The 16189-nt window shown below is 39.1% G+C and overlaps 1 protein-coding gene across 1 annotated transcript in view; it reads left to right on the forward strand.

Moving 5' to 3' along the window:
- BRD10 (bromodomain containing 10) overlaps window positions 1–16189 on the forward strand; it is a 107706-nt gene that overhangs the window by 80781 nt on the left and 10736 nt on the right. The window contains exon 6 of the mRNA XM_056130528.1: window positions 9738–9853. Within this exon, the coding sequence (XP_055986503.1) occupies window positions 9738–9853 (116 nt within the window). The remainder of the gene's footprint in view (window positions 1–9737; window positions 9854–16189) is intronic.

Below are 16189 nucleotides of genomic sequence, written 5' to 3' on the forward strand. Positions count from 1 at the left end.
TAATATTTAACGCAGTGGTTTATCATTTTGTGAAATTATTTGAAGATTATTTATATATGTTAACATATTTATAAAATGTTAAAATTTTTAAATATCCAAAGTATGTGTCTAATTATTATAATACACAAAAAGTAACATTAAAGAGAATTAGGTAGAATTTTTAAATAATTAGTAAAATTAATTACTTTCATCACATAATATAAAATTAATCTTTATCATGTTCTTAAGTTTACTTAAATTCATATTACAGTAATGAAACTTAACCAGAAGTTGTACATTAGTTAAACTTAACAGAGAAATCAGTAGCTTAGACCAGAGATAGTGATGCCCCAATTGTGCTTACAGGGTTCTGTATAAGTCAGTAACGGTGATTTTGCTGTTCATATCCTGTACCCTCAAGTGGCATTTGGAAAGACATTTTTGGTCATCAATTTGGATGTTGCGCTGTCATCTAAGAAAGAGAGACCAGCATTGCTCTTGTAATGCGCCTAACATAATATACATGACAGCCCCTGCAACCAGCAAAGTTGTGCATGCCAGGTTTGCAAAACCCTGATATAAGCCCTGTGTTTTGTCTGTTGCTGCCAATTTATGGGAATAAAAACGTTTATATTTTGAAAGTTACTTCAAAATTTAGCAAGTCAAGGGGGCCGGAGCGATAGCACAGTGGGTAGGGCGTTTGCCTTGCACGCGGCCGTCCTGGGTTTGATCCCCGGCATCCCATATGGTCCCCCAAGCACCGCCAGGAGTAATTCCTGAGTGCAGAGCCAGGAGTAACCCCTGAGCATTGCTGGGTGTGACCCAAAAAGCAAAAAAAAAAAAAAATTTAGCAAGTCATGTACCATATTTTATGGAGAATGTAATGTCATATTCTTCTAATTCAGGTTTTCAGGGCTGGAGTGATAGCATAGCAGGTAGAGTGTCAGGTTTCAGATTCAGGCTATTCGATGGGATGTCAGTATTCCTTTTCCTTTATGAATCTGTTAGGTAGAGATTATTGACTTTAGCATCAGATCCATTATCAACTGCTCTATAATCTCAATGATTCAAATAGTCACTATTTACTTTTTACCTTAGTATAGGAAATAACAAATTGTATATGTGATTATATATGTATTTATAATTCATTTTTAGAAATGTGATCTATTCTCAAAAAGTGATTATATAGTAAAGAGAATGAGACACAGGTAATGGAAAAATATAGTTAGCTTATTTATTCACTGACTGGGTGAATTTACATGATTTCCCCTCACCCAACAAATCATAGTAAAATCTTAACACAGGGAAGGCAAAGAAATCGTTAATATGTAAATCGTATTTATATTCAGTGTTCCGAATATGCCCTAGTTGACTTTAGTGATAGATACGGTTATAAAGTTCCTTAGATCTCCTTAAAGGTAGTTTTAAGTTTTATACTTCTATGTATGTTGTTTTCTTATTCTGGATGTTTGGGGACACTACTTAATGGCTAGCAGAACTCAGGAGTAGAAGGGGGAGAAATCATTTTTCAGAGTCGTATTTTAAGCCTTTTTAAAAATAGAACAAGTTTTGGAAACCTTGTTCAACAAATAGAATAAGCTGCTTTACTCTCTTAGTTACAGATTCTCGTTTTATTAACTAGACAGGTATTCTTCAGTGTTTTTTGTGTGCTGTGTACCAGGAACTTGGTAGAGATCCAGTGATTAAAATAGAGTCAGTACAAAGCAGTTCACATACAAAGCTTGAGATTTTATTCCCAAAACTAAGGATAAGTTTTAAATATTAATCAGAGTTGGTTGGACTGCACTTCTCTTTTTATAACATATTTAATCTTAATCTTTTCAAAATGTGTTTATTATTCAGAAGTCACCACTCAGGACATTTGCTCATTTCCTCTAATTACATGATTAAATTTGTTCGGGAGTAGAGTGAAGGAACAGCTAGCATAAGAACTTTATGACTAATCAAATATTAACATGTTCAAAATAGTGAGATTGAAGGCTCGATAACAGGAATGTATCTGGAAAATAACAGAAATGTCTGGCTGGCAAGACAAAACTTAAATCAGCTTTGTTTCACTAAATTACTAAATTAAAATCCATTCTCTTTGATTATGGAAAGTTTTGCTTTTAGCTTTAATTTTTAAAGGGTGGGTTTTTTTTTACATGAATAACTTCTGCAGACTAGATTTTAACCCTTTTTTATTAATGTACTACTAGCAATTTGGCATAGTTTGCATTCATCAAAGAAACTTCCATGAGACTGAAATGTGAAAATTTTCCTAGAAAGAAAGTTGTAATTAAAAGAGAAAGGTAGTTTGGTATTTTTAATCAGTATTCTCCACATGGAATGAGTTTAAAGGACGAAGTAGATCTACATACGGTTCCATAGTTTGAGCTTTATAGTGTGGCTTCTACAATTTGCCTTAAAACCTCTTGAATTACGTAGTATCACATTTATTCAAATTTCAGATATATGCAATATTTTAAATGCCTTTATTTTGGTTTTGTTTTTGGACCATACCCAGTCGTGCTCGGGGCTTACTCCTGGCAGGCTTGAGGAACTATAGCAGTGTGCAAGGCAAACACCCTTCCCCCTGCTCTGGCCCCTAAATATTTGTCACATTTTTAAAGCTTCAAGTAAATCTGTATTGTCTTTTATTTAGTAGTTACTATTTTCTGCTGGGGCTGGAACCATAGCACAGTGGGTAGGGCATTTGCCTTGCAAGCGGCTAACATGGCCGACCCGAGTTCGATTCCTGTGCTCCTCTCGGAGAGCCCGGCAAGCTACCGAGAGTATCTCACCCGCACGGCAAAGCCTGGCAAGCTCCCCGTGATGTACTCGATATGCCAGACACAGTAACAATTGTCACAATGGAGACGTTACTGGGCCGGCTCGAGCAAATCGAGGAACAACGAGAGGACAATGACAGTGACAGTGACTTTCTGCTGACTGCAGCACTGTAGCACCATAACACTGTCCTCCCATTGTTCGTAGATTTGCTGGAGTAAAACGTCTCCATTGTGAGACTTGTTGTTACTGTTTTTGGTATATCAAATACGCAATGGGAAACTTGCCAGTAATTCTGGAAAATTAATTTTTTTCCCCCTTGGGAAGGGAGGGTTTGAGCCACATGGTTCTCAGGGCTTACTCCTGGCTCTGCACTCAGGAATCACTCGGGGCAGGTTCAGAGGATCATATGGGAGGCTGGAAATCAAACCTAGATCTGCCTCATGCAAGGCAAGCACCCTACCCACTGTACTGCTCTCCAGCCCCTGGAAAGTTTAATTTAAATCCATGATGAGTTTGAGGCCAAAAAATGAACTTTCTACCATTCTAAGTTTTTGTTTTATTAGAGAAGATTTTTTAAATTTTGTAAAGGCCAGATGTATAGTGTAAAATTGGAATGAATTCCACATTATTAAAGATAAAATCGCAATTAAAAAATAAGCACTGTAGCACTGTCCTCCCATTATTCATCAGTTTACTCGAGCAGGCCCAGTAATGTCTCCATTGTGAGACTTGTTACTGGCATATCCTCTCGGTAGCTTTCCAGGCTCTCCGAGAGGGGCAGAGGAATCGAACTCAGGTCGGCCAGGTTGGCCGCGTGCAAGGCAATCTTCCTACCCACTGGGCTATCGCTCCAGCCCTAAAAAAGTAAATTTAGTATAAATTAATGCCTTTTGTAATCTGGGGAAGAATATAAAAACTGAATAGATTGAATATGATTAAACTTGCCTGCCATTTTGCCAAACACTATAGAAAAGTGGGGAGAAAGATACATTATATATTGAAGGAAAATCATCTTTTGGATGATTAAAATCTGGCAGAATTTAAAAGGAGCCACAGGGGATGGTGAGATAATTAAATGGTCAGTAGTTTCTTCCTGGCTTGTGGAAGGACTGGAGTTTGAACTCTGGCCAGGTGCCCTCCAAATACCTCTGGGGTTTTCCTGGTGGTCACAGGCACCACCTGTCTGAGAACTGCATCATCAGGTTCAAACACTGAGCCCTCAGGTTGCTTGAGTAGCCCCTGGTCCCAGAAATACTGGTTGGAAGCCACCTTGCCCCCTCCCCCCATATCAAAAGGAGCTGCAGAGCCCACAGTTGGATTCTCTGGTGCTTTAAAGTAGAAAAGGATTTTGGACGAAGCTCTGAGCTTACAGGTAGTAATTTTATTTAGGATAAACCATTTATTTATAGTAGAATGAAACACTAATCAACAGCTGGGGGGGGGGCTGGAATACAGGGTTGAGGAGATGACTCAGGTGGTGGCGCACATCTCCAGCTGCTCACGGTCCTTAATTCTGTTCCCAGTACCAGATGCCCTCCTTACCCCCAGAACCATAGAGTGGAGCCTTGGTCACCCAGGAATACTGCTACCCCCGAGCATTGAACCCACAGGTTCCATGTTGTTGGCCTGAGCATTGTCTCACCAACTTTCATGGTGTGACCCCTATAAAAAAAAGAAAAGAAAAAAATACAGAAACAGATCTTAGACATGCAATTGTATAATCAATCACTTTCTATTCAGAAAAACTATTAGGATCATTACTAGCGATTTTAACTTCTTTTTTTTCGTCTAAAGAGAACCCTTACTTATATTTACTTATGGGGCTGATGAGAGTGCAGTGGATAAGGCACCTTGCTGATCTCACTTGGCCGATTAGAATTCCCTGCATCACACATGGTTCCCTGAGCACTGCCAGGTGTGATTTCTGGGTGCAGAGCCAAGAGTAAGCCCCAAGCACAGCTAAGTATGGCCTTGAAACAACAACAAAAAGAAATTTATTTACATAGTTTGAATTACTGTCTGCTCTGTGCTATGTATTGTGAATGAGTGAGAGAAAGTAAAGATACTCCCAGTTTCAAATTTTGTGGAACTTTTGTGCTCTGATGATGCCAAATGTACCATTACTTAGTTCAGATTTGGCTGTGAATTGCTTGAGAACCCACCTTTCTGATACAAGGTATAAATTTGAATCAACTTCTTTGCTGCCACTGAAAGGGATCAAATTCAGATACTCAGCCAATATTTCCAGTTCACAATTCTTTCATCTTTGTAAATGAATCGGAGAGCCCGGCAAGCTACAGAGAGTATTGCATATGCCAGACACAGTAACAACAAAGTCTCCAATGGAGACGTTACAATTGGTTACCTATACTCTTAAACTTCTTTCCCTAGTACTGCTTCCTCAGATTGTGACCCATCATCTATGTTTTTCTTCTCTGCAAAGCCAAAGGACATGAAAACTTCCATGTTATCATTGAAGTAATTGTCTTGATGCTAGTTAGTTAAATGCTAATTTAGAATTGTAATGGAATGTATATGTTGTTTAATGTGGGATACCTTTAAAATAAAATACAAATGCTTTTGAATTAAAATGAAAATTGGAGAGAGTACATCCAGAGAAAATACTGGCATTAATATAAAGTATTTCATATCAGCACATTTAACAATTTTAAAAGAGTTTTAAACTTTTTCCACATGAACATCCATACATTTCACTGTATTGTCAAGCGGGAACTTTTTTTTTTTCTCCTTTTTGGGTCACACCCAGCAATGCTCAGGGATTACTCCTGGCTTTGCACTCAGGACTTATTCCAGGCAGTGCTTAGGGGACCATATAGGATGCCAGGGATCGAACCTGGGTTGGCCGCGTGCAAGGCAAATGCCCTACCCGCTGTGCTATTGCTTTGGCCCCTCAAACTGGAACTTTTTCAAGAACCTGTATGTATACCAGCAAGACTAACATGCTTTTTTAATATACAAATGTATCATTTATATACAGGTCATATATATACATGTATTATACACTATTGTATGAATATGACACACGTTCTATTGTGATTGAAAAATGACACTAAATATAGTATTACTAGTTTATTTCTTAGATTATGAAAAATACATTTAATTATTAAAACAATGATAATTTTTTTTGGTTCTATACATATTAGTAGTTCATATTATTTGCAATCTATGTTTAGATCTTGGCAGCAGTTTTTATTTTTTTGTTTTGTTTTTGTTTTGGACCCACAACCAGCTATGCTCAGGGCTTATTCTTGGCTCTGCGCTCAGGGATCACTCCTGGTACGCTCTGGGGACTATTGGAGTGGCCAAGTGGCCCTTGGGACTGGGGTGCCAAGGATCAAACCATGTCAGGAATATGCAAAGCAGGTGCCCTCCCCGCTGTACTACCTCTCCGGCCTCTGCAATGATTTTTAAATGAATCCTTTTTGTATAGGAATCTCTTAAACAAGAACTAAGCCTATAACAAATATATTTTGTCATAGGATTTCATGTTTCTCTACTCTAACATATTTAAATAAAACATTTTTTAAAGCATTCATACTTCTGTTGTATATATCATCTTTTTCTACTTTTGTTTTTATTATTTTTTAAAATGTTTTGAGCCAGGGTTGAGGTTAGGGTTATGGTCCCAAACATTGCTCAGGAGGCATAGGGCCCCTCCCAGAAACTCAACTAACCTGTCTGACTGTTCAGTGCGAGGACTCAAGGTTGTGGTACTGGTCTGGATCTGTAGTGGCTGGGATTACCCGGGCCACCCCAGCTGGCCTCGGGGGGGGGGGGGGGGGGGGGGCCTCGTTGCCACACCTAGCAGTGTGTTTGGAAAGCCATGTGGTACTAGGGATTAAACTATATAAAAGGAATGTGACTTAACCCCTTGTATTACCTCTCTGGCTTCTGTTCTGTTCTTTTTAATTAAAAATGTCTGTCAAAATAATACTCTCAATTTGAAAACTAATGTTTTGTATATTTGTATGTGGATCTAAATTTTTTTGTGTATTATTGATGCAGAGTTTAAGTATACTGTTAGAAGGAAATGCATGATTTATATAAGCAAGTTCCTCTCACCCAGTTTAACATTCAGAATACTTAAATTTCTTAAAATGTACAAAGATATGTCCATGGTAATGGGACTTATCAAAGCTTGAATTTATTTTCTTTCCTTTTTCTTCCTTTTAGGTGTCCAATGTCCTCAGCACCAGTACATTGCCCACTCCCTCTCCATGTAACACCCCAGCCAGCATTATGCTGGTGTTCTTATACCCATCCTAGATTACTGCAACAGTATGGAGTTGTTCTTTAGTTGTAAGGTAAGTTTCCCTCACCACTCATTTCACACACATAGATTCAGTTTTTCATTTTACAGTATTATGTGGTTTTGTAAGTTTGGTTCTTTAAATTATTAACATACCACATCTAAAAGCTTATGAAACTGCATAATATAACAAAGGGCTTATCTTGTGACCACAGACCAGCTCCTTTTTGTAGTAATCCCTCTGAGTTTATAAAACCTCCACTGTTTGTCATTTGGGGCCTTTCACGGAAAGGGAGGTGGCAATCTGCAGCTGCTGTGGACATTGGATGCGGAAATACCGAAAGGTAAGCTTGACGTTGAGATCTTACTGCAGGCCTTTGGTTCCATGTGTGTATTTGAAATCCATACTTCACTTAGTATTAAACTTCATAGTAAATTTATAAATGAAAACATTGCTCTTTAAAAGTTACCATCATGAAGTGTTTGAGTTAATATAGCACATTGAGATTATCTTAGGAAATAGTTTTCTCTTAAAATAGCAAGGATTGAAACAGTCTTAATTCCCATAAGTATATACTGATTTACAAAGAGAAGTCAGGATTACATTTTTTTTATGGATCTGACTTAATGTAACAGCATCCTTTTCAGTCTCCATTTCTGTGCTTCATCTGCTTGGCTCTTTGGTCCAATAATAATGTCACTTGTTTCGCATTCCCTGTCCTCTCCCTGATCCAGACAGGCGTTCGTACTGCCCAGGTGAACCCTGTCTGCCCACTCCCCCCCGCCCCCATCCTTCTTTATGCTTTCTTTCCTTAGCTTGCGAAAAGTTGACTTCTAATCTCACCATTTCAGTTCTGAGCCAGATGGTAATTGAGAATTAGAGAAATAATGTTATTAACATAAATTAGTAAAGGTTAATAAATAATGTTATTAACGTAAATTATTAAATTGTATGTTAGCATATATAGCTGCATGTGCACATGAATATATAAAAAATCTACATTTCCCTACTCTTCTACTAAGCAGCTCCCCTTCTGTATATAATAGCTTGTTTGCAGAAATGTGATTGTTTGGTTTTACAAATGCAAACATTCTGTTGATTTAGAAGCACAGTATTTTTAGCAGGTAGTAACTATTTTGGGGTCTTTATAATGTGACCAAAATTAACACATTATATCCCACGTAATACGAAAATTCATTCATATATTTAGAATATGTTTTTTTTTTAGTTTAATCATGATTTTTTTTTCTACTCTTACTAGTATTTTACTGCCTTTATGCCCACATATTTGCAAATTGGCTTAATTAGCAATTGTTTTTAGAGGAAGTCTGATTTTATATATGTTGTGTGTCTGTAAGACATGTCTTTTTTTTTGCAACAAAAGAGATAGCATGTGGAATGTATGACTTTTAAATTTTATCTCAATATTGTTCCTCCAGAAAGAAACATGGTTATATAGCTGTAAATAAAGATGATGATCGTGGTAATGGTAATATTGATATATGTTAACACTGGAGATGGCAGTGCAGGCTCCAAATGTAACATGTAAAGTTGTTATTCCTGTGATATTTGGATGACTTTATGGATGCTAGTGAAGTTTATACTTGCCACAGTTTCTTTATAATATATGTCAAATTAAATTTCTAGCATATGTTCTAAGAGATAATGGGGTAGTAAGAATTTGGACGTCTGGATCAGGAAGATCTGTATTCAGATCATAGGATCTTGAACAAGTCTTTCAGTCTGTTAAGTCTTAGTGAGACTAAATACTCTAAAACATTTCCCAAGGATTTTCAGAGCTGCTTGTCTGCACATGTGCGCTCTCTTGCCGTTGAGAGAGCATGTCCTCCCAGTGTCCTTCGCTCTCTACATAGGACATTGCACTTAGCAAGTGGAAGGGCTTTCGGTTATTAATACTGAGAGTGTAGCACTATATAGCATTAAAAATGATATCTTTTGTCATCATTTTAAAAATAAAATAATTATAAAACTACCAAACTGCTTTCAGGACCATCAAGTAAGTACAGTGGGTAGGACATGTGGCTTGCATGCGGTGGACCTGGGTTCAATCCCTGGCATTCAATATGGTCCCCTGAGCACCACCAAGAGTTATTACTGAACCGAGCCAGGAGTAACGCCTGAGTATTGCTGGGAGTGGCCTTAAATGCCAAAAAAAAAAAGAAGAAATTTAATGTTTTTTCATATGACAATAACCCTGGCTTTTCACTTTTTTTTCTACCCTGGGAAAATTACAGAAACTTGACAAGAGAACAGTATCATTTTCCTATTTAATAAATTTATCTAACTGTTTGTGTCTTAATGTGTATTTTGTAAGTGATTTTCTAAAATATTTACAACTGACCTTTGTTTAAATTTTATGTCTCCTGTTACATTTCTAAATATTAATACCTATTTTAGAAAAAGGTATATCTAAGGTATGTTTTTTCTAAAATTGTAAAAACAAAATTATGTTTCCTAGCTTGATTTTAAATAGGTTTTAAATTTCAGCTGTAGAGTTGAGAATCTTAAATCCATCAGATAAGATTACCGCGTATTTTTCTTCTTTCTGAACTTTCTAAAGAAGAAATACATATTTGATAGGTATTGGTATTTTGTTTCCTAACTCAGAAAATAAGGCTTGACACTCACTTTTAGATTAAATCTAAGGGGTTTATTTTAAAATTGTGTTTTTAGGGCAAATGGTATCATCGGAGACAAGCTGTAAAAGAGTTGCACAGTACATTGATTCGTCTCTTAAATGAATTGCTGCCATGGGAACCAAAATTAATGAAAGCTTTTCAAAGAAACAGGTAATTCAGCTATGTAATCTGTTTTGCTTATTTTAGGACACTTGATTTATAAACTTTAAAAGATGTCTTAGCATCATTCCATAGTTTTCCATCAATGTGTAATTTAACTGATAGATTTATTATAAACCCTGACAAAAGTAGTACCTTCTAAACCCTTAAGATACCTTCTAAATCCTGACAAGGGAGTAGTAATTTTGAAAATCTGTTTCTTTTTCTTTTCTGACTTTCTAATTCTGATTTTTTTTCATTCACTTTGCACAAACAAAACTTACCATCTTAACTAGTTTTAGGTGATGGTTCAGTGGTACCAGCTGCATTCAAAATGTTACACTGCAGTTACCTCATTATCTCAAGAACACTTTTCATCTGATAAACTATTAAGCTGATTCTATTAAACATTATTTCCCCATTTTCCCTCTCATTCTTAAGAACCCTTGGCATCTACCATTCTTTTTGTCTCGTGATTTCAACTCTATATCTTTATATAAGCAGAATTATACAGTATTTGTCTCTTGTGAGCAGGTTACTTCACTTTGTGTAGTATTCTTGAGGATAATCTATATTCTGTTTAATCTGGCAGAATTTCCTTTTTTAAAGCTGATTAATATTGTCTGTGAATTCTACATTTTGCTTACCTATTCATCTGTTGACTCATGTTTTAGCTAAAATAATCCTGCTGTGAACATGGGTATACAAGTATCTCTTCAGGTCCTTCTTTCAATTCTTTTGTATATGTGTTCAGAAATGAAATTGATGGATCAGCGGTAATTTTGTAATTTTATATTCTGTAATATGAAAGCTATATGATATAGCTTTTCACAGTTCGCAGAGTATACAATTCTGTATTCCTAACAATAGTACACAAGGTTTCCAGTTCTTTCCGTATCTTTATGAACATTTGGTATTTGCATTTCTTTACCATCCTGATGTGTGTGAGGTGATTTATCATTATCGTTTTGATTTACATTTCCCTAGTGATTAGTGATATGGGTATCTTCATGTAAAGTAAAGTAAAGGCCCTCCCGTTGATCGTCGATTTGCTCGAGCGGGCCCAGTAACGTCTCCATTGGAGACTTTGTTGTTACTGTGTCTGGCATATCGAATACTCTCGGTAGCTTGCCGGGCTCTCTTTATTTTTAATCATTGGGAAAATTCCATTTCAAAACTTTTATACATTAAAAAAACAACTTGTGTTCTGTTTCATTCTTAAGAGTTTTCCTAGTTAGGTTTTGGTTTCTGAAGGATCTTCCAAGCATGGCTCAGAGAGAGGGCTTGAGAATCCCTCCTGGTGATTCTCAGTCAGCTAGGCCAGCAGTTCAGTGTGAGGGCCCAAAGATCTGTGCTGCTCAGCTAAGACCACCCTCACAGTGCTCTGGGACCTCCAGGGATGCAGCTGTGATGCTTGGGGGAACTTGTGGTGCCAGGGATTGAACCAGGATTGACTGCATGCAAGTCATTGCACCTTAACCCCTGACTATATCTCTACAGCCTTTCATTGCAGAGCTTTAAGAGTTCTCCATGTACTGTGAACATTAATTTCTTACTGGATATGTGATTTGGAAATACTTTCTTCCATTCTGTATATACGCTTTTGTCTGTGGATGGTGCCTCTAATTTTTTTTATGAAGTTCATTTGTCTCTTTTTTTCTATTGCATGTGCCTTTAGTATTATGTGCAAACATTGTCAGATGTTGAAGAGCTTTTGCCTTATAGGAGTTTCACAGATTTAATTATTACTACATTTGAGTCTTAGTTCCATTTTTATTTAGGTGTTTAGAAGATAGATCACCAACTATTCTTTTTTCTTAATTTTTAAATTTTATTTTCATAAAGTTGTTCGCAATAGTTGATTACATTCAATGGTTCAACACCAATCCCACCACCATTACACCTTCCCATCACCATTATTTCAAAGTTTCCCCCACCTCCACTCAAACCTGCCCCACGGGCAAATGCTAGATAATTTATTTTGTATTGCTTGTTACGAATAGTATAAGATGTCTGTAAGGGTCTATCTCCCAGTGATTCAACAGAAAAGCAAAAAGAAAAAAAACAGTATGAGATATCACATGGCCACTTTTGTGATTCTAAAAGTTTATAAATAATTGGGGTCCAGAGCCATCGCTGTAGCGAGCTGCTCTGTTCCCAGATTCATTTGTGAGTCTCTGGATCTTGGCTGTTAATGTGCTTAAATGACACCTGGAGGCAGTTGGTGGCATGACAGCCAGGAGCCCAGAAGGGCAGGGAGATGGGATAGCCCAGTCTCGACCCCTTGAGGCCTGGGGTCTTCGGTCACTAGTCCCACATACCTGGGTTCTCAGCATTCTCTTGCATGGGGGGCCCAGCCAGAATGAGCATCTGAAAGTCAGCTATGAGGGTGGCGGCAGTGGGTTTCTGGAGGTTTGAGACTGCTGGGGTTCATCTGGTGCAGGCAGAGAGAGAGGACACCTGCTCCCATCTGAGGTGTCCCAGTGAAATCAACCTGGCTGGCACATGGAGCCATCCCTACAGTGCACGAGCTGCTTGGTTTTGAGGTTCATTTGTGAGTCTCACCCAACTGTTTGTTTGCATGTGGGTATCTAGCAATTGTTCCAGCAGTAATTATTGGAAAAACATGTCCTTTACTGGTACCCTTTAAATTATTTTTAATCATATAAGTGTGTATTTATTTTAGGGTTTTCTAGTCTTTTTAATTTATATTTATGTGTTTTCATTATGCCAGTACCACACTGTTTGATTATTGTACTTTTGTAGTAAGTTTTGAAATCAAAAAGAAAAACATCTTTGTTTTCTTTTTCAAAATTATTCTTGGGTTTCCTTGATACCGCATGTGAATTTTAGGCTGTTTCTATTTGATCACAGACATTTGAGTGTTTTTTTTACAAGGTGGGGGGGTGCAAGGTGGGAGGTGGGTTCAGTCTTAGAATGTTCCAGCACCCATCCCTTCACCAGTGTCTTATTTTCCCCCACTAGTGTCCCCATCCTTGCTCTCACCAATATCTCCGCCCCAAGTTTTAATACAGATTACATTGAATCATAAATCATATAGTATTGATATCTTAAAATTATCAAATCTTCCCAATCCATGAGAATTTTTATTCTTTCATGTCTTTTAAAGGGCTGGAGCGATAGCACAGCAGGTAAGGCATTGCCTTGCACGTGGCCAAGCTGACCGACCCAGATTCGATTCCTCCGCCCCCCTTAGAGAGCCTGGCAAGCTACCGAGAGTATTTCGCCCACACAGCAGAGCCTGGCAAGCTCCCCGTGATGTATTCGATATGCCAGACACAGTAACAACAAAGTCTCCAATGGAGACGTTACTGGGCCCGCTCGAGCAAATCGATGAACAAGGGCAGGACAGTGCTACAGACAGTGTCTTTTAAAACTTTTTCCTCTTCATATCTGCCATGGAGGCAGAGGAAGGGTGGGAAAGGGGAGATATACGGGGATATTGGTGGTGGGGAATGTGCAGTGGTGGAGGAATGGGTGTTTGATCATTGTGTGATTGTTTTTTTGTTTGTTTTTTGGTGGTTTTTTTTTTTTTTTTTTGCTTTTTGGTCACTCCCAACAATGTTCAGGAATTACTCCTGGCAGTGCTGTGGAGACCACATGGGATGCCGGGGATCCAACTCAGGTCGACTGCGTGCAAGGCAATGCCCTACCTGCTGTACTATCGCTCCGGCCCTAATCATTGTGTGATTATAACCCAGACATGAAAGCTTATGACTATCTCATGGTGATTCAATAAAATTAATAAAAAATAAAAGTAAATAAATAAAACTTTTTCCTCTAATGTTTTATAGTTGACTTGATGATGCTCATGTTCTTGGATAATTCCTAATTTATTCTTTTTAATGCTTTTATATATGGCATTGCTTTATTTCCTTTTAGATCATAAATGTGTACGTATGTGACTGATTTTTATTTGTTGACTTTGTATACTTAGTCTTAACTCTTTGCATGCTTCTCTATGTAATATATGTTTATCTGTGTATAAGATATGGGGGGGAGCCTAAAGAAATTACTGTCACTTTGCATGAGAAAGGCCTGGGTTTAATCCCCAGCACTACGTGTTCCCTTTCACTGGCAAAAGCAACCCCTTGAGCAGCATGCCCGGATTAGCCCCTGAACACCACTAGATGCACTAGATGTGTTATCACCCCTAAACTAGATCATTTTTACTCCCAGAGATAATTTTACTTATTTATTCTTTTCATGATTAGTTTTTAACTTTTATTTCATAGTTGTTCTGACTAGAACTTTCAGTCCTATATTGAATAGAAGTAACAAGAGTGAGTATGCTTGCCTTGTTTCTGATCTTAAAGGGCAAACTTTCCCCATTGGGATAAAGTTCTGTGAGCTTTTCATTCATGGCTTTTCTTTCTTCTTCTTTTTTTTTTTTTTTTTGAATAATGTAGGAATACTGCTATTTGTTCAGCCAGTGATCAATCTGATTGAATTGGGCATGAACTCCACATTACTTTTTTTTTTAATTGTATCAACGTGAGATAGAGCTACAAAGCTTTCATGTTTGAGATTCAGCCATACAATGTTGGAACACCCATCCCTCCACCAGTGTACATTTTCCACCACCCACATCCCAGTCCTCACCCTGCCTCTATGGCAGACAATTTCCCCAATACTCTAATTTCGGGCATTATATTTTGCTGAAAATTTCCCACCACCATTCAAGCCTAACTGCCAGGGGCAGACGCTAGATAATTTATTTTCCATTGCTTGTTTTGAACATCATGAGAGCTCACACAGCTGTAATTATAAATGTAAATTTCTAGATTGTAAATGGTTGGGTTCCAGAGACATCTCTGTATGGTACTAATCCATTTGGGATTCAGTTGGGAGTCTCTGGGCCAGGGCTGTTGGTGTGCTAAGATGGCTCCCAGAGACAAATTGTGGGCGTGACAGCCAGTCTGCTGGGCAGGTGGGGACCCGGGAAGGGACATTCCGGGTCCTCTGCTGCCATGCAGCCTGGAGATTCAGTCCTGGAACCCACATTCCACATACCTGCATGTGGAAGCACTTGGTCACCGGGATTCCATCTGGAGTTAGACAGAGAAACTGCACCTGCTTCATCTGGGGTGCCCCAGTGAAATTGGCCCAGTATGGGGCCCAGAGAGATCTCCAGCGCTGTGGTGTCTTCTGGGACTCACTGCTCTGTCTCTGGACCAAGACTGTTGGTGCACTAAGATGTTGCACGGAGACAAATTGTAGGGATGACAGACAGTTTGCTGGGCGGAGAGCCAGGGAGGGCCAGCCCAGGTCTTCTGCCACCATGTGGCTTGGAGATTCAGTCCTGGAACCCACATACCTGGGCCTTGCTTGTGGAAGTTCTTGGTCACTGGGATTCCATCTCGAGTAGGTGGTGAGAGCATGCCTGCTCCATCTGGGGTACCCCAGTGAAATTGGCTCATTATGGGACCCAGAGAGATCTCTGGCACTCTGCTGTCTTCCAGGGCTTGCTGCTGTGTCTCTGGGTCAGGGCTGTTGGTGTGCTATCCACATTACGAAATTTTCAGCAGACTATATCTTGGTGAGGTCCATCCTGAGACCATGGAGTCAGACTGGGGGTGTGGCGGCAACCTGGGGTAGTGGAAGCAAATGGCTGCCAGGGTTCTACTTGGGCAGGCACAGGCCAGTCCGCCTCCCTCCAGTTCACCCCTGTTCAGCCATGCACGTGTCCGAGCTTTTCTTCAGCTTTTGCTCTCTTTCAAGGTTTATTTAGGGGTCTCTGAAGCAAGGCTGTCAAGAGAACTTACAGGGTGGCGCTGGAGTTGGTTCGTGGGGGTGACTGCCATTGCTTCCATGTGTATTGGGAAGTGGGGGGAGGTAGCCCACTCCAACTCTGAAAAAAACTGGAGATTTCAGTCACAAATCCCACATACCAGAATTTTCTTGGTGAGATCCATCTGCGGTGGTAGAGTCAGGCCAGGGGTACGGTGGCAATTTGGATTGTGGAATCAAGCAGCTGCTAGGGGCTCTGCTTGGACAGGCACCGGCCAACCCTACCCCCTCCAGTTTGCCCATCTGTTCAGGCATGCCCAGGTCCAAGATTAACTGTGGCTTTTGATCTCTTTTCGGGGTTTATCTATGGGTCTCTGAAATAAGACCAATAAATGAACTTTTACAGCTGAGCCAGAGGTGGTTTTTGAGTGTGGCTCCCACATACCTAACTTTTGGCCATTTAATTTCTTGGTAAACTTGTTGTTGGGGTTGCCAAGTTTTGGGGGTCTGGCCATAGGCACAGTGGCAATTTTGGGGTATCAGGAAGCCTAGAGGCACCATCAGGCTGCTTATGCACTTGCCGCGCAGATACAGGTA

Source organism: Sorex fumeus, unplaced genomic scaffold (assembly GCF_029834395.1).
Source record: "Sorex fumeus unplaced genomic scaffold, SorFum_2.1 ptg000079l, whole genome shotgun sequence".
NCBI lineage: Eukaryota > Metazoa > Chordata > Mammalia > Eulipotyphla > Soricidae > Sorex > Sorex fumeus.